Source organism: Grus americana, chromosome Z (assembly GCF_028858705.1).
Source record: "Grus americana isolate bGruAme1 chromosome Z, bGruAme1.mat, whole genome shotgun sequence".
Lineage (NCBI taxonomy): Eukaryota > Metazoa > Chordata > Aves > Gruiformes > Gruidae > Grus > Grus americana.
This window is the reverse complement of record NC_072891.1, coordinates 26,063,933-26,087,470: the sequence shown is the minus strand read 5'-3', so window position 1 is coordinate 26,087,470 and position 23,538 is coordinate 26,063,933. Positions and strand designations below refer to the sequence as shown.

General features: G+C 43.1%; 1 protein-coding gene across 1 annotated transcript in view; it reads left to right on the top strand.

Annotated features, from left to right (window-relative positions):
- The first annotated feature begins 2,308 nt into the window (after positions 1-2,308).
- Positions 2,309-23,538, top strand: part of CMYA5 (cardiomyopathy associated 5) — a 49,655-nt gene continuing 28,425 nt past the window's right edge. The window contains exons 1-2 of the mRNA XM_054810572.1: positions 2,309-2,563; positions 9,280-21,766. Coding sequence (XP_054666547.1) covers positions 2,403-2,563; positions 9,280-21,766 — 12,648 coding nt within the window. The 5' untranslated portion in view covers positions 2,309-2,402. The remainder of the gene's footprint in view (positions 2,564-9,279; positions 21,767-23,538) is intronic.

Genomic DNA, 23,538 nt, shown 5'->3' with positions numbered 1-23,538 from the left:
AGGAAAACAAAAAAACAACAATACAAACAACAAAAAAACCCACCAAGAGCAGTTGTACCCAGAGAGAAGAGTGAGAAGATGTGAGAGGAACAACTCTGCAGACACCAAGGTCAGTGAAGAAGGAGGGGCAGGAGGTGCTCCAGGCACCAGAGCAGAGATTCCCCTGCAGCCCATGGAGAGGACCAAGGTGGAGCAGATGTCCACCTGTAGCCCATGGAGGACCCCATGCCAGAGCAGGTGGAGGTACTCAAAGGAGGCTGTGACCCTGTAGGAAGCCTGTGCTGGAGCAGGCTCCTGGCAGGACCTGTGGCCTGTGGAGAGAGGAGCCCACGCTGGAGCAGGTTTGCTGGCAGGACTTGGGAACCCGTGGGGGACCCCCGCTGGAGCAGTCTGCTCCTGAAGGGCTGCACCCTGTGAAAGGGACCCATGCTGGAGCAGTTGGTGAGGAACTGCAGCCCGTGGGAAGGACTCACGTTGGAGAAGTTGGTGGAGGACTGTCTCCTGTGGGAGGGACCCCAGGCTGGAGCAGGGGCAGAGTGTGAGGAGTCCTCCACTTGAGGAGGAAGGAGCAGCAGAGACACTGTGTGACGAACTGACCACAACCCCCATTCCCCGTCCCCCTGTGCCGCTGCAGGGGGGAGTGAAGTTGAGCCCAGGAAGAAGGGGGGGGGGGGGGAGGTGTTTTAAGATTTGTTTTTATTTCTCATTATCCTGCTCTGATTTGCTTGGTAATAAATTAAACTAATTTTCCCGAGTTGTGTCCGTTTTGCCCCTGACAGTAACTGGTGAGTGATCCCTCCCTGCCCTTATCTCCACCCAGGAGCCTTTCGTTGTACTTTCTCTCCCCTGTCCAGCTGAGGAGGGCAGTGACAGAGCGGCTTTGGGGGGCACCTGGCCTCCAGCTGCGGTCAACCCACCACAGAAGTACAGAAGGGAGAGCACTAGGTCTAGAAACAGTTTGAAGGGTTTCTGGTAAAAGAGTAATTACCTTCCTCTTGCTGTGCTGAAGACTGATCAAAACTTGTGCAATATATGTATGATTCATATATAAGATGGTAATGCTCTTGTCCTCCATGTGTAAAGAATGTGAAGTCCTCTACCTTAAATTCATTGTGCTGTGTACATGGTCTCATGATGAAATCTGGAGTTTAAGTTAATATCTGTTTCAAGTGCACTTCTTGGAGAAATTACATCCTTACCTTTTACATTGTGTACCTCAGTGGTACAAGAGACCAGACAGGTTTTATCTGCATGTACTGTTTAGGAAATATTTTACTTAAGTGAATCTGTCGGTACAATTTTAATTTAGCCTTGCAGAGAAAGCTTGTACTCAGAAATACCTGCTTGGGTGTTTCTGTATGTATAACGCTAGGAAGAGTTCACGATTGATTTATAACCAGCTATTTATTTGAAGAAAGAAAGAAAGAAAAGAAAAAAAAAAGGGAAAAAAATGGGATTAGACTCATACTGTGTATACAATGTTTTATACCTGAAATAACTGGAGGTTCTTTATTTAGAATCAGAGTTTCAATGCTTCTCCTCCTTTTCTGGGGAAAAAAAAAAAAGTTATTACTTTGGCTAGTACAGGTTGGAAATATTTCCATTTTGTCTGTGAAAAGCACTGCATTTTTTGTGAAATGCAGAATAATAAAGGGTAAACGTGGCTTAACCTAAACCCTACATGGTAATTTAGTTTGGTTTTGCTTTAAATTAAAATTGGTTAAAGTCTACTCAAAGAGGATATTTGAAATGTGCTGTGATTTAATACATCAACAAATTTTGGGGTTCAAATATATTCCCTGTGTATTGTTAAAAACTGCAGTGCATCTGATACCTCTTATGTTTTGGTATTAATTATTAAAGGCGTGCATCCTAAGCTTATCCACTAGTAACTGTATTTGACTTCTAGCTTAAATTTGAGGCACTCTGGATCCCCCAGTTTGCTCAGGGATGAAACTTGCTTTTGAACGTGCTAAATGCACCTTTTTTGAGGGCTGCAAGAAAACTCTCCTTCCACTTCATCTGTGCAGTCTACCCCAGATTCGCTAGAGGTGGCTTGGGAAGGTCTGCAGGGGCCCCAGCCCCGTCCCGCTTGCCACTGCCCGGCTGCCCCGGCTGCTGTCAAAACAGCCCGTCGGCAGCGGCGGGCAGGCCGAGGGGGCGAGCAGCCAGAGAGGTGGCTGGCCGTCGGGTTCTGCCACGTGTCCTGGTACCCGGTTGGTGCTAGGACCCAGGGTAGGACCAGCAGCAACTCGGTGCTGTCACTTTGCTGCCTTCTATTTAAAGACTGCCCTGAGTCAGGAGAAGCGAGAGCTGCTGGGGATGACAGTTGCTTCAGGCAACCCTGGGGAGGACAGGGTCGGGGGTAAAAATCACCGGTGAGGGCCTGAGCTGGGAAGGGCATGGAGGGGTACCATGGTGCCGAGTGCGACAGGGCGTCTGAGACCTCGTCCTTCGTAGAGGATGAAGAAGAAGAGGGAGAAGAGGAGGAGGAAGAGGAGGAAGAAGAGGAGGAGGAGGAGGAGGCTGTGGGTCCTGAGGAAGCAGAGGAGCTGACTAACAGGTACTGCCTCCTCAGGGACTCGCAGCCTCGGGGGGAGCTGGCAGCTTCATCCCAAAGCACAAGTCGGGGGGGCGACAGGATTGGGGCCCAGTGCTGGCTTTGGTGCTTTTCCCCCTTCCCCAATTGCTGCAGATAAAAGGGCGGGGGGAGGCAGGAGGGACATGACGGATGGGATGTGACAACAGGGGACGGGACTGTTAATTGGGGTGTTTTGTATGAGTATGGCTGTAATTAAGTTTTGTGCAGTAAGCGCCTGCCCCGAGTTCTCTGAAAGCTTTTCTATTTAAAGATCCTCTGGTGTGCCAGCTCAAGTGGCATCTCCTTCTGCTCCTCCCTCTCTGGCTGCCTCTTTGTCACATATCAATCTTAAACGCTCTGCAGACTTCCTTGTCAGGGAGAAAATGGTCAAAGATTATAATGGCACATTGAAATGTCTTCCTTTTTACAGCCCTTTCTCCCTTCCAGCTTGTCCCTTGCTCTTCAATCTCTTCTTCCCCAAAAAAGAAAAAACTTGTACATGCTCGCCACTGCCTGTCGTGATTTCTGTGTCTGATTTTTGGGGTGCGATGAGGAATATTTTATCACTTTGATATTATTTTTTTTCCCCCCTTAATAACTCTTGCACAGAAAGAGTTTGTTGTCCTAATATGGCACTCCTACCATCAGGAAAATTAAGAAGTGCGACAGTGGCCTGGCACCCAGCGCGTGGCCTTGGTCCTGCGCAGGATGTGGAGGCGTCTGCAACCCGATCCACACGGACAGACTCCTCCATGTAGCTGTGCTAGTGCTCATGGTGGCAAAAAGAGACCATGGGGCCTGAGTGTCCCCCGGCGCATATCGGTTCACCAGATTTCCTCCTTGGCTTCAGTAAAGCCTATCAGTTTTGGGTGGATACTGTGGGAAGAACCGAAGACAACGATGTTGACAGTTCAAGGGATTTCCAGAAACCAGTTTTTTAAGAAATTTGGGTCATATCGTTCCTAAAACCTCAGTCCTGTGTTGACAAAGTGCTGTCTAACATTGCTGATGGACAGTTGGAGAGAAAAAGACGGGAAAAGAGAAGCAGGTAGCCTAACCCACGCTGGTGCTACAGCAACGAAAGTCAAACAGGGAAATGTAGCCCAGGACCATAGGAAAACAACCTTGCAGAGGGAATAGAGAGTTGACTTTACAAAGCAGTGGGGGAACAGGACACCCCCGGTGTGTAACATTGCTTTTCTCCTGAGGGAGATATTGACTCTTCAGTCCTGTAGAGGCACAGAGAGGATAAATGCCACTTGCACATGGGTGCAACCCTACGAGAAAACCAGCGGAAGTCAGTGTAGTGGAGCTACTCAGTGCAGACAGATAAACCACAACTGACTGGGTATTTTTTAAAGCAATCTGCAATTAAATGGCTTATAAATAAATAAAACTCAAATTGTAAAACATAAGTGGGAATGGTTAACTTTTCCCTTAAAGGGAGAGAAATGTATATAGCCTTGCAGTTAATTTACTGCTTGCCCTGGGAGAATGGCTTCTCCATGGGTGCCTGTTAGCAGCTCCCAACAGCTGGGTCTTGCTTCTGGCTGGCAGGCTCCGCAACGCAAAGGCGGGCATTGCATCTCACCACTTAATTAAATCACAGCAACCATTCCCTTTAGCTCTCGGTTATATTAAGAATTGCAGAGTTCATCTCTATCCTTAACTGTCTTACTAATAAGAAAGGTCAGGGTCTACCGGAGAGGTTTTTTAACAGCTGTGCTCAGTGGTAACTGAGTATATTTTAATCCATTTGATTAGTTTAATTAGGCTAAAGGAGATGTTAAATTTGGGGTTTGGCACAGATGGTAACTGCACCAAACACTCAGCAGTAGTTTAGTGAAGTTAAATAAAACTGATTCCTTAACTGCTTAAATTTTGTTGTTGAAAATGTCAGCGTGGCTGTTGAGCTTATGGCCTTCTCCTGTGCTGAGTGCTTGGGCAGAGCTCTTGGGAGGTGAGCAAGAACAGCCGGGCCAAGCCCCTGAGATGTTCTTACTGAGGCTGTGAGCTAATTATTTGTTGACAAACAGGTTTTCAAGCCTGCTGCAGAACAGATTTGTGTGTGTGTGCTTTGAGAACGTAGCTTAGAGGAGATGTAACCAATATGCAAACCTGGCTGTAGACAGCCTGTCCTGGACCCTGCCATCATTGATTTATTTTTAACAACCCCAAGCTCTCTGCTGGTTTTATTTTCCTCCTCTGCATGCGGTTGAACAGCACCAGGTTGTGCAACATTGCAGTCAGTGAGAAGTTCCCCATTGGTTCGTATTTCCACCTTTCAAGCATGCTAAATATCATTATTTCTATTTTATAAGCCAGTTAGGCAGCAAGATGTCTGGGCCAAGGTCAGCAGGTGCCTGTGTGACAGGAGCAGAAGAGCTCTTGTGTTTCCCCAGGACACTAACTCCTGAGCCCTGACCGACCCGCTCTGCTTCCACACCGGCTCCTCTGCAGCAGCCGCAGGGAGTAAAAATCTCGAAAGCTGCAGCAGAGCTTACAACTTGCCCCAAAACTATGATGCATGCACATAAAAAGCAGAAAAGTTCAGTTTTCACATCTTTATTACCCTTTTTGATGCAATCTTTAAATAATTTGGTTTCCTAATGTAAGTTTTTATGCAAGTACTGAGACTAACACAGGGCATCACAACCTATTGTAAAGATGTGATACGGTATCATGTCCTTGTCAGCGTAAATAACCCACTGATCTTCAGAGGGTTCGTGCAGTAGTTTCTTATCATTGGGCATTTTACTGTCTGAGATAGGCAGATTGTGGCAGATGTCTTTTGTTCCTAGCTCAATGTAGAATTAATCATCTAAATGGGGAAAATATTTTGAAAGAGTGCATTGTGTGTTTTAAGGCAAACATGAGTATGAAGTTAATAGGTTTTAATTGTTGTATTGATAACAGTGAGATTAAAGTCTAGCTGTAGGAAGATAGATTACTGGTTAACTGGTTTATGTACCCACTGGAATATCCGAGTCTCTAATAACAATGTGATGGGTGAGCTGCTCTGACACGGTTCTGTCTCTTGGACTGTTCCAACTGATTTCCTGTTGCAGTGGGAAGGTCTCTGGATGTGTCTGTGTGCCATTACTTAAAAATGGCTCTGCAGCCAATTTAGATGTGTTTCCAGGTAGCTGGTTTGCCTGGAGTGGGTATGGGGCTGATGTTATCTATTCATGTAGTGATAATCTAAGACCATAAATGGGGAGAAAGCACTGGAGTTCTGGATTTTTTTTTTTTTTAAATGAAGCAGTCCTTCCACAAGAAGATCAGAGGTGTGAAAGCTTCAGAGCCAAGTCTAGCTTAGGATGAGTGGTGAAAGGGATGAAAGGGGAAGTAAAGTGGAGAAGGGGGCTGCCCGCCATGTGGGGGATGCCCGCCACGTGGGGGATGCTGCAGTATCCAGGAAAGCGAGAGACTGGAATAATGGTAAATGGGAGGGTGGGAAGGAGAGCACTGGGGATTTGTCTTCCTAAGGAAAAGTTTGATTTTTAGTTTCCTAGATGAGGCAGCGCCTGCCTGGGGCTGGGGTGGAAGGGGCTGGCAGGGCTGTTTGTCGCTGGCTGCAGGCGCACGCGTGCGGAAGGCGAGAGTGTCGGGAAGCGGAGGCTTTCCAGTGCTCTGCACGGCACAGCAGAGGCTCGCGCTACCGGGCACTGGGACCAGCTAAATGGGGTGAAGCATCAAGGCATTGCAGTGGGGAGAGGTGCAGCTGGCAAACCGGGAAATACACTTCACTCCATGTTTGGGGTTTTTTTCAGCCTTTTAGATAATATTAACTGAGTCCTTGCTAAAGGTCTAGATTGCAGGTTGGATTTAAAATAGCACTTGGACTTTGAGAAGTTCCCCGTTAGGTCTCAACAAAGTGATTAAATCACTGTGTAAAGGAAGTCTCCCAACCAGATCTGTGTTCCCTCCACGACCTGTACAGTGGAGAATGCAGAATGCAGGAGCAAGGTAGACCTCCACGGGTGCTGCAGTTTCTCAAAGCAGCACATGAAGCTGTGACTGGCAATGCCACCAGGCCATGCCATGACATAACATCTGGAAAAGAGACCAGCACTGCAGGCAGTTGTGTCACTTCCCAGGTGTTTGCAAGCATCAAGGATGGAAGAAATGTCTGAGACTGGCCCAACTCCTGGTTCCTAGCTACTCTTAATAAAAAACAGTTTTGTAGCAGTGCAAGCAGCAGTCTTACTGCTCTTAGATAATTATTTGTTTTAATTTGGACAGATGCATGAGCTCCTGAATTGCCAGAGGGGGGTCATTAACACTGAAGGAAGTTGGCAGCAGGTTAACAAGTGAAAGGCTGGGTTTAAAATAGTGACTTTCTGTAGCTCCTAATTCTCTTACCCTGAAGAAGGAGATGGATGAGCTATAGCCCTAGGAAATGCAGAGCCATAGGCAGAGACCTCGCTGAGCATACCGATTGCTGCAGGGGAAAGGGGCAGCACGATAAAGGCAGAAACAACAGGAAGGTACAGAACAAAAACCACAAGCACAGAAAAACAAAATATATCCTTCAACTGGGTAGGCAAGCTGACCAGTACCAATTTCCACCTGCCCTGCCGTGTGCCTGCAAGGTTCAAGTAGGAGCCTTCTGGGGATGAGAGGTCTTGTCAGTACAGGCCATCACCACAGCCTGACATCTCGGTCATTTTGTCTGGATTGTTTTCATCTTGCAAGGGGTTATGCAGCAAACAGCAACAAGTTTTAATGATACCAGAGTGAAAAGGACTGATGTGAAGCACATGAAGGGAGGCTCTGGAGGATTTTAGAATGCTGACAATCTAGTTATACTTCTCTGTGACAGTGGTGGTGTGGCACAGATGGATGGACCTCACTCAGCATGTCTTGAACACAACTGCTCCAGCAGCTGGGGAGGTGAAAACTTTTCCCTGGTACGATACATAAGGGAACGTGTGCCCAGCCTGCTGGGCTGGACTAGAAACCTGAAATCCCAGCGGACACAGCACGGAAGTCATAGTGAGAAGCAGAGGAATGTGAGAAGCTGGAAGAGGTGATAAGAAAAATCTGGGTTTGAGCTATTATGACAGGAAGCACAAAATCATTTGTCAGTGTCTTCAAGAATTATAAAAGGTTTGAGCCGATGTCCTAGCATGAAAATAACAGACTGACAGCACGGGTGCCGACAGGATTGTGTGTGAAATGTTGATGTGGAAAAAAGGCAACACTGGCTTTCCTCCCTGGATGTCAGTGACTACATATCTGCATTTATAGAGCTGAACGTTGTGAACGTCTTTTTGTAATGGCAGACACTTCCTCTGACTAGAGAGGGGTCTTTCAGCTGTACTGTGCAGTGTGCAAATTGTATGTAAAACTAAGGCAGCATGTGGAAGTATATTGGGAGAAAATGCGTGAATTATGTATCTTTCATTCTGGTCTTACAAATATAAAGCACCACCTCATTGCACTGTAGAGGAATATGGACTGTGACTGTGACCTTGGCAATGAGACAATGATGTGAATAATTCAAGCTTTTTGTATAGGCAGGGCCAGGGCAGCCCATTCTTATTCACTAATAACAGCTGAAGTGGCAGTACTGCTCTGTTCTACATGGGGTTTTATTGAATAACACCAGGTAGTGCAGAAAAATAGGTTAAAAAATGTATGAGGGTTATTTAGAACTTGAAAAATCTAAAAAAAAAAAAAAAGATTAAGCATCTGTTATTGTGGACTCGAATAAGACCTGAATGTTTCCTCAGTACTATTGCTATTGATTTATTTTATTTTATTTATTTTATTTTATTTTGCTATGCTCAGGTCAACCTAATGCTAAGCTATGAAACTGGCAAAGGAAAAGCTAGCAGCAAAGTTGGTATAGATTTATTTACTTTGCCTTTCCCTCAAACCTTTAAATCTTACCTTATGAAGCTAGCCTTGCTAGAGAGTACTACACCAAGGCAGATAATCAGCTGTATGTGCTGAGGTTTTGTATTTGTTTGAGTGCTGGTTTGGGGGAGGTTTTTTTGGCTAAGATTAGTATTGCCCTGTCAGAGTGACAGAGACTTCACCACTTCTGCTCTACTGAAGCCTCTGCCTTTGCCAGCAAATACTCTGCCTTTCTTTCCATCAGCTACCAACATGATTTCCCTAAATGAACTACTGTCTACTCAAGAAATATGGGGATTGAGTGTTATGATTACCTTTTCTATGCTTTTTTTGAAATAACTATTGTAACCCTAAAAATATTTTTTTAAAAAAATTATGTTTTTAATGGCTTTTGCTATTCTTTACACTCTTAATTCTAACACTGTTTTTTTTCCTTAAGCTTTGTAGAAAACATTTCTCCACCCTTTTTTTTTTTTTTAACTGAGAGAGATGGAAACTTTGTTTAATGCAAAGTTTAAATTATACTGTGAGATAACCAGGCACTGGAGAATAGCCCCAGAATCAGCTCAATCTCACACTGGCAAAACAAGGTCAGATCAAAGACTGTTTTTCCTGCATTGTCAAGAGCATGTAAACACCTCCCCTTCATTTAACTAACCTTGCAACATGCAACTTTACAAAAATTCATCTAAAATACATTTATCAGATGAAATATTTATACACAATGTTGAAAAGTATTTTTGCTTTAATGCAAAAATTGAGATTTGCAATAATTTAATTCGTTGTGTGATTTTATGGGTTTTTGTTCTCTCTCTTTATTTTTTTCTTTTTAGTTTAAAAGATCTTATCCAAAGTGAAGATGTGAAACCCAAGCTGCAGTACATCATGACTAACCCTTCCTTTTCTATGGTGACAGTTCAAAGTGAAGATAGTGGGATAACCTGGGAAACCAGCTCAAGCAGATCTTCTACTCCCTGGGCCTCAGAAACTAGTACAACTTCTGATCTTTACAGTATGGAAAGTTCACCAGTAGGTTCTCCTCCAGGAAAAGTTATCTTTATTATGGATGAAGGTAAGATTGTTCGGAAAAGGAAGCGTAAATCTTCAAATAGGGTGCCAATGGCTACAAACCTGAAGGGAGGCCAGGGCAATAAGAAACGTGACTCTTCTGGAATGCAGAGGCAGGAACCAAGAACTGTTCTAGGAGATGTGCAGGGCTCCGTGTTGAACGTTGAACAGGTGGAAGCACAAGACACAGATGAGGAAATGTTGGACGACAAAGAAGATCTAGAGAACATTGCAGAACAGCCAGTAAAACGTGCTCCGATAAGGTCAATATTTAGAGAAAGCAGACTGAGAAAAGTAGGGCCGATCCTTGGAGGACCAGTACAAGCTAGAATCCAGCTGTTCAACTCAATTTTGGGGGGGACTGAGCCAACCCCTGAAATATTGGAGAAAAACAGAATCCAGCAAAGTAGCTCAGTTTCAGGAGATTCTGAACAGTTCCTTGAAACACCAGTCAAAGAAAGATTGCAGAAGTTCAGATCACATCCAGGAGCAACACTTCCAAAAACCTTCCAGAGAACAAGAAGTAAACATCTTGAAACACCATCGGAGCGGAGAAGGGAGCAAAGACAGCAACCCACAGCACATGCAAATCAAAGCTATTCTTCACTAGCAACGCCTCTTGAAAAACGGCTTACTATTAAAGATGATGTTTCATCTGAAAATATTAAACCCATTAAAATGAAAGATAAACCAAGCAGATTTTCAAGCTTTGGTGCAGAAACAGCTTTTCAACATGAAGAAAGAAAAGACAGACGACCTCTTTTGGAGATTCCAAATCAAATATCAGGACAGTCACTGAAGTGCTGCCCTTCTGAAGAAGCCAAGAAGCAGCAAAGTTATTCACTTGCAGCCAAAACATCAATAACAGAGCAATCAACCTCCATTTCATTAGAGTCTGGTGCTACATCAGAGAAACAAGTGCCACTTCCTGCAGCTGAAATTGCAAACAAGAAACCAGACCAATCCCTGCTGACAGCGTCAGATCTTCTGGATGAAGCATTGGAGCAGGAAACTCAGCCCAATTCTGCACCACAGTCTGTTTCAGCAGATTTTTGTAAGGAATTAGGTAGACAAAGTACCCAACCTATCTTGCCTACAGCATCCATGTCAGAACATCCTAAGAGGGAAGCACAGAAGTCAGCAGTTCAATCTTACTTACCTAGTGCTCCATCAGCTAAATCCAAATATTCCACTCTATCTGACACAAGACAAGAGGATATTATTCCTCAGTCATCAGAAACTGCACAATCTGAGTCTGAACACATGCTATTACCACATTCTGTAGAGGAAACAGAGAAGCAAGAAACTGAGTGTCATTCATCAACAATAGCACAGTCAGAAACTGAGCATTCAGATCTATTGTACTCTGTTAAAAAAACAGAGAGTCAAAAGACCCCACCACCAGAAACCCAAAATGTTAACTTAAAGAAACAAACAGAAACTGAGAAGCAAGGAATTAAACTAAATTTACCTCTTCCTGAAAAGATAGATTCTAAATATTTTGGCATATCATATCCTATTCACACAGAAACACAAGAAACTTGGAAAACTTCAGCTGTAAATAAAGGAGTAGAGTTGCATCACCCTGATTTTTCCATTGAAAAAACCAAACAAGTAGAGAGTGCAAAAATGGAGATGGAGCATCGAGATTTCTCATATTCTAGCAAAGAAACTGAGGAATCGGAGGGAACACAGATAGAGACAGAGCATCCAGACTTCTCTTTTTCCAAGGAAGAAAGAGAGGAATTGGAGAGTCTGGAGCATCCAGACTTCTCTTTTTCTAGGGGAGAAATGGAGGACTCTGAAAGTGCCCAACTGCAGACAGAACATCCAGATTTCTCCTATTCCAGGGAAGAAACAGAGGAATCAGAGAGTGCAAAACTGGAGACAGATTATCCAGAATTGTTTTTTTCCACAAAAGAAACAGAGGCATTGGAGAGTGCCCAACTGCGGATGGAACATCCAGATTTCTCATATTGCAAGGTAGAAAGAGAGGAATTGGAGAGTGCACACCTGGAGACAGAGCATCCAGATTTATTTTCCAAGGAAGAAACAGAAGAATCAGAGAGTGCACAGCTGAAGATGGCACATCCAGACTTTTCTTCTTCAAGTGAAGAAATGGAGGAATCAGAGGGTGCACAGCTGGAGACAGAGCACCCAGATTTCTCATACTCCAGAGGAGAAACAGAGGAATCAGAGAGTGCAAAACTGGAGACAAATTATCCAGAAGTGTTTTTTTCCACAAAAGAAACAGAGGCATTGGAGAGTGCCCAACTGCACACGGAACATCCAGATTTCTCATATTGCAAGGTAGAAAGAGAGGAATTGGAGAGTGCACACCTGGAAACAGAGCATCCAGATTTATTTTCCAAGGAAGAAACAGAAGAATCAGAGAGTGCACAGCTGGAGATGGTGCATCCAGACTTTTCTTTTTCCAGGGAAGAAACAAAGGAATCGGAGAGTGCCCAACTGGAGACAGAGCACCCAGACTTCTCATACTCCAGAGGAGAAGTGGTAGAATTGGAGACTGCACAGCTGGAGATGGAGCATCCATATTTCTCATATCCCAGCAAAGAAATTATGGAATCAGAGGGAATGCAGATGGAAACAGAGCATCCAGACTTCTCTTTTTCTGAGGAAGAAACAGAGGAATTGGAGAGTGCCCAACTGGAGACAGAGCACCCAGATTTCTCATGCTGCAGTAGAGAAATGGTGGAATCAAAGACGGCACAGCTGCAGACAGAGCACCCAGATTTCTCATACTCCAGAGGAGAAACAGAGGAATCAGAGAGTGCAAAACTGGAGACAAATTATCCAGAAGTGTTTTTTTCCACAAAAGAAACAGAGGCATTGGAGAGTGCCCAACTGCACATGGAACATCCAGATTTCTCATATTGCAAGGTAGAAAGAGAGGAATTGGAGAGTGCACACCTGGAGACAGAGCATCCAGATTTATTTTCCAAGGAAGAAACAGAAGAATCAGAGAGTGCACAGCTGGAGATGGCACATCCAGACTTTTCTTTTTCCAGGGAAGAAACAAAGGAATTGGAGATTGCCCAACTGGAGACAGAGCACCCAGACTTCTCATACTCCAGAGAAGAAGTGGTAGAATTGGAGAGTGCCCAACTGGAGACAGAGCACCCAGACTTCTCATACTCCAGAGAAGAAGTGGTAGAATTGGAGAGTGCCCAACTGGAGACAGAGCACCCAGACTTCTCATACTCCAGAGAAGAAGTGGTAGAATTGGAGAGTGCCCAACTGGAGACAGAGCACCCAGATTTCTCATACTGCAGTGGAGAAATGGTGGAATCAAAGACGGCACAGCTGGAGATGGAGCATCCAGACTTTTCTTTTTCCAGGGAAGAAACAGAGGTATCAGAAAATGTGCAGCTGGAAACAGAACATCAGTTTTTATTTTCCAGGGAAGAAAGAGAGAAACAAAAATCTGTTCCTTTTGAACTGGAACGACCAGTGTCTTATTCCCCTGAAGAAGCAGAGCAAGACGAAACAGCACAGCTTGCACTGGTACCTTCAGATTTCTCATGTTTTATGGAAGAAGAAGATAAAGAAAACACTGCAGAACTCCAGTTGGAACATACAGATGTATCTGATTCCACCAGAAGAGCTGAGACACATCGAACTGGGTATCTGGAAACAGCACATTCGGATTTACTATATCTCACAAATAAAACAAAGCAGCAAGAATTGGCACAAGTAGATGTGAACAATTCTCTTATGTCACATTTTGGTGACAAAAGAGAACAGCCACAGCCTGTACAGGAGGATTCACAACCTGGAGGTAAGCTGTATTCCCATGCCAAGGGAGTGCAAGGAGAAACTACTGAACTGCGGTCAGAGCATCCAGTTTTGTCATATTCTGCTGGAAAAGAACAGCAACATAAAACCTCACAGCTGAGGACAGAAGAGAGAGAGATGACATATTCCACTGGCAAAACAGAACAACAGGAAATATTGCAACCCTCGTTGGAGCAAGCAGATTTGCCATATTCCCACGGAGAAACAGCACAAGCAGCTGTACAAAAAGAAGGTCCAGAGCCATCATGTTTCATTAGTGAAGCAGAGCAACGCGAAAATGTACAACTAGCTTCAGAAAACAGGGATTTCTCATTTACCACTGGAGATATAATGCAAGAAGGGGTGGAGTCAGGATCTTTGGGCTCCTCACATTTGACTGACAGAGCGAAGACCTGGGAAATGGCACAAGTGAAGCAGGAGCAGTCACTTCCCTCCTGTTCCACTGCTGGTAGTCAGGAACAGGAAACCACACCACTGGATGTGGCCCAGCCAGATTTTTCATATTCCTTTTGCAGAGTGGAACAAAATATAGTACAGGGAGAAGTAGAACAGCAGAAAACAGCCCAACAAAAAGCTATGGAAACAGAGTATTTGGGTTTGTCAGAAACCTGGGGGAAAGAAGAGCCACAGGTCACAGACCAAAGTAATTTGGCACAGCAAGAAACAGCTCAAACAGTGTTAGTGCATCCATCTTCACCATATTCTCTCAGTGAACAAATGCAAGAAGAAATGCGAACGGAACCAGCACATCCAGAACAGACATTCTATGTAAGCACAGAAATGCAGGAGGAAATGACACAACAAAAATCAGTCCAACCATTACTCTCAAGTTTTACTGGCAAAACAGAGCAACAAGAAATAGTACATCTAGAGCTGGAGCAAACATTTTTGCCATCTTCCACTGGAAAAGAAGCTCCGCTGGAAATGGAAGTGAGTTCAGAATATCCAGATTTGTCATATTGCTTTCACGAAGCTGAACAACAAAAAATGTTGAAACATCCAACCTTACCATTTCATTTGAAGCAACAAGAAACTGCACCACTGGTAATGGCACATCCAGATTTTTCATGTGACAGTGGTGAAGCAAGACCAGGTGACACTGTACAGCAGGAGTCAGAACATCCAGAGCTCTCATACTCCATGGGAGAAACACAAGGACAATCAAAACATTTGGAATCACCAAGAACCCTGAGTGAAGCAGCACAGGATGAATGTATGCAAGTGGAATCTAAATACTCAAATTTGACATGTTCTGATGGCCAAAAAACCCAGCAAGAAACTTCACAATTGAATTCAAAATATCCAGATTTATCAGTTTCCTTTGGTAAAGCCAAAGAACAAGGAACTCAAGAGTTTGAGTCTAAATATCAAGAATTGCCTAAAATGCCCAGAAAAAGAGCTTCTCCAGCAACTGCACAAATGGAGTCAAAACTTCTAGATTTGACATATTCCCCTGGCAAAGCAAACGAGCCAGAAATTGCACAATGGGAAATGAAGCATCCTGATTTATCACATTGCACTGATGAGACAAACCAACAAGAAGTAGTAGTGTTGGACCAGAAACACAGAAAAATTTCTGTTGGCAGAGAAAAGCAGCAGCAAACCACAAAACAGCAGTTAAAGCAAGAAAAGTTATCACATTCTCCTGGTAAAACAGAGCAATTAAAACATGCCCAGGAGGACTTGGAACAACCAGATTTATCATCTTCCATTGACAGGCCGGATGATGAAGTGGCCCCACCAGAGGCAGGACACGCTGATGCGACATATCCTCTGGACAACACAGAGGTGCAACAGAGAGTACAACGAGAATCAGAGCAAACAGGTTTCACTTGCCCATTTGGAAAAGCAGAACAGAAAACAGTTCAACCAGAAGTTGAAATTCCATGTTTAGCCCATTCTGTGGGTATGGCAGAAGAAGAAGAAATGGCAGAAAAAGGGCAGGAACATCCTGACTTGCCTTACTCCACTTTCAAAGCAGGACGACTGCAGTCTGCACAGCTGAAACCCGAACACCCTGGTCCAGCATGCTCCCTCGACAAAATGCAAGAAACGACCCAGCTGGGGTTGGAACAACCAGATGTGTTGTATTTTCATGACAAAACAGAGCAGTCCCCACCTGCCCAGCCAGAGCTGGGCCACACAGAATTGGCATCCCCCGCCGACAAAGTGGGGCAGCAAGGGATGAAGCATACAGCCATGGAACACTCTGATGAGGGACAGCCTGTCAGCAGAGCCGAACATCCACAAGCTGCAAAAGAGAAAGTACGAGCTCCAGATGCATCATCTCATAGTGGAAAAGCGGAGCAAAGAGAAATGGCAAAACCAGAGCCAAAGCATCCTGATATATTATATTCCATTGGTAAAACACAGACACAAGAAACTGTACAAGTGAGGTTAGGAAAACCAGTTCTATTATCTTGGCCTGGCAAAACAGAACAAGCACAAACTGCTCAAAAGGAGCAGCCAGGCTTCCTGTATTCCTTTAAAAAAGCTGCACAAGGAGAGAAAGTACAGCTAGAATTGGGACACTCACAGTTACCTTATTCTGTTACTGAGGCAGAACAAGAAACTGCACATGCAAAATTGAACCATTCAGGTTTATCTACTGGCAGGTTAGAACACCATGAAATCATACAACCAGAGGCAGAACTAATGGATTTTTCATGTTTAATTGGTGAAACACAGCAATCTCAAATGGCTGAAGTAGATTTGGATTATCCAGATTTATGGCATTCCACTGACACAATGCAGCGACAAGAAAATATTCAACCAGAGCAGAAACAGCCAGGTGATTTTTCATCATCTCTCAGCAAAGAAGAACAATGGGAAGGTGCAGAAATGCAGGCAGAACACCCTGAGCTGCAGTCCTCTATGGGGAAAGCAGAAGGAATGCAAAATTCCCAAGCAAAATCAGAATATACAGATTTGTCATTCTCTGGCACAGCAGAACCTCATGAAACAACACAGGCAGAGTTGAAAGAACATGATTTGTTCCATTCTTTTGTCAAAACAAAGCCATCATGGGCTGCCCCACTGGAGTCTGAACATCCAGATGTCCCAGATGCCATGGGCAAAGTACCGCACCCTGATTTGTCCTCTTTTGCTACTGAGGAAAAGCAAAGTGCACAGCTGGAGGTCAAACAGGAGAGGGGAAGCTATACATTACACCCAGAGGAAACAGCACGACTGAAACTGGAACAGCCAACGTTGTCAAGTTCTCATGGCACAGCACAGCAACCAAATAGGGCCCCACTGGAAGGGGAATTCCCAGACTTCCTGTATTCCTCTGGCAAAAAAGATCAACAAGAAATGGCAAAACAAGAGTTGGAGCATTCAGATTTATCATATTCCATTGATAAAACACAGCAACCAGAAACCACAAAACTTGGGTTAGGACAACCAGATTTATCATCTTGCCCTGGGAAGGCAGAGGAACCACAAACTATTCAAATGGAAGCAGAGCATCAGGACTTGATGCATTTCACTGGCAAAACAGAATGGCGAAGAACAGCACAACCAGAGGTTGAGCATCCAGATTTGTCTTATTCCAGTGACAAAGCAGAGCAGCCACTGACTACAAAACAGAAATCAGAGCAGCATGTAACACCCCATCCCACTGGAAAAACAGAGGAACAACGAATGGCACATCCAGAGCAGGAACTTCCCCATTTATCATATTCCATTTGCAAAACACTGTCACAAGAAGCAACACAAATGGACTTAGGGCAACAAGATTTAACGTATGCCCTTGGAAAAACAGATGAAATGCAAACTGTGCAAGGTGAACAGGAAAATACAGGTTTGTTGTATTCTTCTGGCAAAAGAGAACAAGAAATGGTATTGCCAGAGTTGCAACATCCACAGCTATCTTACCCTGTTAGAGAAACAGAAGAAAAAGCTATGCATCAGAAATCAAACTATCCAGATTTGTCATATTGTATTGGACGACAAGAGCGCCGTGAAATTGAACAACCAGAGGTGGAAGAAATGGATTTATCTTATCCAGCTGGCAAATCAGAGCACTCACAACCAGCCCAAAAAGTACTGCAACAGCCAGATCTTTTGGAGTCCTTTGGTGAACTAGAGGCAAAAAGAATGGCGCAGCCTGGCTTTTTGCGCTCCCTTGGTGAAGAAAAGCAGAAACCAGCTTCACCAGTAGACTTAGTGCAACCTGATTTATCACATTCACTTGGCAAAACAGAAAAACAGGAAACTGCACAAATGGGGTTCATGTCTTCTGATTTTTCATATTCCACAGGAAAAGCAGAGCAGTTGCAAATGGAACAAGTAAAATCAAAACGTCCAGATTTCTCATATTCTCTTGTCAAAGCAGAGACTTGTGGAATGAAACCACCAGATTTATTGCACTCCTATGGCAAAGCAGAGCGACCACAGACTGTCCAGCTAGAGCATCCAGAGACATCATATTTCACGGGCGAAATGGAGCGAAGGGGTGGGGACCAACCTGAACTGCAGTGCATTAATTTGCAGTACTCTGTTGTTGAAACAGAGCAACCAGAAACACCTTCTGTATCATATACCTTTGGCAAGAATGAGGAGCAGGGAACTGCACAACCAGACTTTGAACAATCAGGTTTATTAAGTCCTACTGACAAAGCAGAAGAGCATGAAACAGCCCTGCTGAGAGCAGGGCTTTCAGAGAAGCGAGACACTGGGGCTACTTCATCTCTAAGTGCTCAGTTGGAAACTAAGCAACAAGATTTATCCTTTGCCACTAAGAAAGCAGAAGGCCAACCGTATTCATCTCTTACTGAACAAACAGTGTCTGTACCTTTGGTTATTTCACATTCTGTCTCTGAAATAAAATCAGAAGGAAGTCCAAAGTCTTTACCTGTAACTGCAGACCTGTCCCCCAAGCACTTAGAATTATCTTACACCCACTGTAAAACAGAGCAGGCAGAAACTGCCCAGCCTGCATCAGGTTTCTTTTTTGCAAGAAAAGAAGCAGAGAACATAAAAATTCATCCGCATTTGCCTGTCTCTGCACGATCAGAGACTGACCATGTCATTTTACCTGAAACAGAGAGAGAACGAACTCCACATTACTTCCACACAGCTACACAATTAGAATCTGAACAATTAAATTTATCATATTCTACAGATAAAGCAGAAACTCTAGAAAGTCAAGATTATTTAACTGTATCTTCAAAACTGGAGTCTGAACCTTCAGTTCCATTTTATTCACCTGATGAAACATGTCAGCAAGAAATTCCACCTTATTCAAAACCAGCTTCTGAGTATTTGGTTCCCACATGGTCCCCTGCTGAACAAGAAAAGCAAAGCATGCAGCCACTTATTCCCCAGTCTGCACAATCAGAGTGTAAACATGTAATTCCACCACATGATGAAAAAGAAGTGCAGAACATTCAGCTCTATTCATCTAAATCAGCAAGTTTGAAAACAGTGCAGTTAGAGAGTATGTCTCTAATGCACACACAAGACCATGATAAGCAAGAATCTCAAGATCATTTGTTGGACACAAAATATTTGTCATCAGAGCAGCTAAGAAGTACTCCCAAATTCATTGCTGAGCACGATAAGCAAGAAATACAACCTGATGTGCAGACAATGCCAAGGTTGGAGACCACAGAGTCAAAGGTGGCTGGTGTAGCAAGGCAGCAAGCAGTGTCATCAGATTCATTTGTACCTTTTGATATATTACCTGAAAAGTCAGTATCAGTGGTTTTCACTGATGATGAAGAGAAACAAAATATTCCATTATCTGTATCTGATGTAGTAGGCATGCTTGCAAAGCAACCTAGCATAATTTCAGGCATTTATACTGAAGAAGAGGATAGACATGAAATGCAACCATATTTTGCAGACCAAAAGCATACATCCTTAAAGCACCTGGGCGCTGTTTCATCAGATGTTGTTTATGAAACTGTGACACACAAAACTCAGCATTATACCGGTGAACGGGACAGCCTTCCTTCAGCAGAGATGAAGTCCATTAGCTCTAGTTCTGATGAAAAGCAGAATCCAGATATTTCATCTTTTGGGCTAGCTAGCTGGCTGGCAGAAGAGGTGAAAGCTCGCTCAATTAGTCCAATAAGAGCTACAGAAGTGGACAGGCAAGGAATTCAACTTTCTCCAAATGAAACTTCTGATTTTGGATCAAAACAGTTCCCAGCTGGAAGTTGCACAGAACTTACAGTTCATGGTACTACAAAGAATAAAGGAGATATGTTTAGAGTTTCTGATTCAGTGTCAAGTGAAACTTCCCACAGAGTGTCCTCAGAAACTAGTCACAGAGCACAAAGGTATGATTTACCATCTCTAAGAGGACATAATCCAGGTCCAGAAAAAGTTCCGAAGCATGAAACTAGGATTGGAAACCCTACAAAAATGGAAGCAGTGCAATATCCAGAGGTAGACAAAGTGCCTGAAGGGCCTGAGCATTGCCTGAGAGAAGAAGAGGAAGAAATGGAACATGCAAGTGCTGTAGAAGACAGTCAGCATGCTCCAGAGCCTACTGAACAAAAAGATCTATTTAATATAATTTCAGAAGGTTATGAAATACTCAATATTCATGCTCCTACACATATTTCTTCTGTTGATCAAGAAGAAAGTAAACACATGCCAGATAAACTAGAATACTTGGAAACAAATCCTTCATTTAAAAGAAAATTAGCTGATGATAGCCATAGAGCCCTAGCTTCTGGAATGACCACAGAAATTTCAGAAGGCTCTGTGTTGGAAAAGCCTGCAAGCCATGAACTGGAAGAATTGGTAAAAAATGATGATGTTGAGGAAAGTGGAGAAACACAAGAAAAAAATCCCATGTTGCCAGAAAGCAATAATAATTCTGTGTTGGATCCTAATAATGGTATGGCTGATATGGATTATTTTGAAAAATATACCTTGATTGATGACAAATCCCCAATTAAGCCACATTTTGAAAGACCAAGTTCATTGTTTCCTGTGACAGAAGATCCCAATGAACCTGTGGAAGAAGCCACTTCTTTTAAAGAAAGTGCTGAGGTAGATACTTTGGAAGAGGAGTTTTCATTACTTGAGGATCTGGATGAAGTCTTTTATGGTGCTGTGAAAGGAGAAAGCAAAATGCAGATCTATGCAGATGCTCCAAACCCTTTACCTCTGCCGAAATCACTTGATATTGGCAGTAAAAAGGTAACAAATGTAGAAGATGAACGGAAGTCACCAGGGACCCCACTCTTTGATTCAGAAGAAGGAGTGCTAGAACGATCTCTGTTGTTTCCTACCACTGTTGCTGCAGTTAATCCAGAGCTTTTAGAGGAGCCACCTGCTCTGTCATTTTTATACAAGGACCTCTATGCAGAAGCAGTAGGAGAAAAGACAAAGGATGAGACTCCTTCTGATGAGGAAAGTGGTAATTCTAATGCATCTTTCCCTAGTAGAAATTCAGATACAGATGATGGAACAGGAATATATTTTGAAAAATACATTCTTAAAGATGAAATTCCAAGTAAGGCCGTACAGCCTCAAAAGGATCAGATGTCAGAGGATGAGTCCTTTAGTAGAGTAATTTCAGTTCAGAGTTCAGAGGACAAACACAAGCAGGGGTCTGGTGATGTTCAGTGTGTCATAACTGAGTTTCTGCCAGAAAGGGGTGTTGTGGAGAGAGAGAAAGTCCAGGTTGACAGTGACATTAAAGCAACAATTTGTAAACCAATACATGCTATTCCTTTTGGAAGCAAAGAAATTCTTTCAGGTGCAAGAAGTGATACCACTGAACAAAGAGAAGAAGAAAATGTACCTGTAGAAACATCTGAGGAGTTGCCAGAGCAATCTAGTCATCAAGTGTACAGTCAACTAGTGGATTATCAGGCAGATACATATCAAGAAGCTACTAGTAAGCAGGAAGAACAGCACGAAATAACAGCAATTCCTGAAATGCAAAAATATGTCCCATATGTCCGTACTCCTGTTGAAGACAGTGAAGATGATCAGTATACCCAGGAAAATCTTTCACACGTCCCTACCATTCAGAAAACAGAGAAGCCAGACTTTCCAAGAGAGGAGCAGCACCCTGATGTTTATGAAGATCTTCCTGAGTCAATGGACTATGATGTGATTACACAAGAAGAACTTTTGCAAGATGAAATATCATCTCAATTCACACATGAGGAGCTATTATTTGAAGACAGGGACTCTTTTGAGCATGTTGGTGATAATTATGAATTTGTTAATGAGCCAGAGCAAAGAACACCTGTTGAGCTTGAAGATTCAGGCTTTGTGGTGATGTATCCTGAAAAATCAGCAACAAACGTTCCTCAAGTTGAGAGCCCACAAAGAGAACTGAAGAAAGTGCAAGCGGACACATATTGTTACCACTGCAAATGCCCAATATCTGCTATTGACAAGCTTTTTGGAGAACATAAAGACCATGAAGTCACAACACTAGATGATGCTGCAACAAAGATGAAGGTAAGAATTAATGTGGGTGAGGGAAGGAGCTACTGAAGCTAATTTTTCCAGACCTCCTGTGTTGTCGGGGGAGAGGCTTCAGAGAGCAGTCCAGAGGCTAAATCACAGTATCTATAAAATAAAAACTATTCCTAAACATGTGTTAGAGATATTGAAGGAAGACTATCTTATTAAGGTATTCTCTAGAGTTCTAGGCTTGCTAAGCTGATATTTTTATTTGTTCATAGGTTTGAATGACCTTGTTTGTATATAGCTGTTACCAGACTTTCCATCTGTTAGGCTGCTCACCTGTATAAGTTTGTTCTGGTTTGTATGGGTAGGGGAAGAAATGGGAAGAGCATTGTTTCTGTGAAAAGAAAATTTTAGTAACAGCAGCTCATTTCACTTAACAAGGTATAGAAACCTCCATATGTGGGGACCAGTATCATCATAAAGTGTTCCCCATCCCAGTTAAATTTTTTGCTTGCTTGGAGATGTTAGACTAGTTGTGCAGTTTACATTAACAGTTTTGTTGAAACTTCATTTTCTGTTCAGTTCATGTTCATCTGTCCCAGTAGTGTTTTAGCTGTAGCGCAGGTCAGACTTTAGCAAGTCCTACTTCTTCCCACTATCTCTAAGTTGTAGCACTCAAAAAGATAGATAAAAATACCCTCCATTTCAGTAGCCTAGTCCTTTGTGACCAGTACTAGTGAAAATGTTTTCGTTTCTGTGGAAGCTGTTCTTCATTAAATTGCAGTTCTGCTTGTGAAAACAGTATGCATGTGATGTCTCACTTTTATCATATCAGATTTGTTCATGTAGAAGTATACAGATGTTCCTTTCTTGTTTACCAGCTATTTAATCTCACCCCAGTATCTCAAAGGTGAGGTCTCTTTCCTGGCACATGTTCAGTTGACGGTAATACAGATTTTGTGTAATTTCATTAAAATTCTAGAAGGGCTTGTATCAATGGTATTTACATTATCTTTATGTTAACTCATATGCAAGAAAGATAAATTAAAAGTAGGAGGAGTCAATGTGGCAGTTTCAAGTATCAGTATTTACAAATTATCTCCACGGTGTGCAGATGTATGACAGCAGAGTTACTTTTTGTATATGGCCATTTATGCTTGACTTAGAAGTGATAATTAGCCACCAGTAAGTCAGTAATAAAGTCACAGACCCCAGCCATGCCTTGAACGTACCTACGTTACAGCGAGTCAAGTTAAGCCACAAATAAACGTCCCATGATATCACTCCCTGGCTGTGGAGCATGGACATGAAGCCAGTATTAAATCTGGCCACAACACAGGCTTGGCTTCACATGATTTCTAGCACTTAGGACTCAGGTTACTCTGAAATGGCATTTGTATGTTTCTTGTTGCTTCTGTGTAATTGCTGAGAAAACATTAAGATAGCAAAATGCTTGTTGCCTGAATTTTAACTGTAGGAACATAACTTCACAGTAAATTAAATAAGCTATGGATGGCATCTGTCTGATCTTATAGGTTATCTTGACAAACAGAAGTTTGCTTCTGAATCCTGGTGATTGGCCCTAAATATTTATAAAGCGAGCCTTCAATTGTACAGTCCAATGTGACATTTATAATGAATGGAAAGACATATGCTCGTTTTCAACAGATCTAGCTATAGACGTTTGCCATAATAGGAACCTGTTAACAAAGGAAGTTAACCTTCCTTTTAAATTTATACCAGCTACTTAAAACTAAATATTTTTATAAATTATAAATTACACCTGAGCAGATGCCCAGCTTGCCTTCACGAAAGGTCAA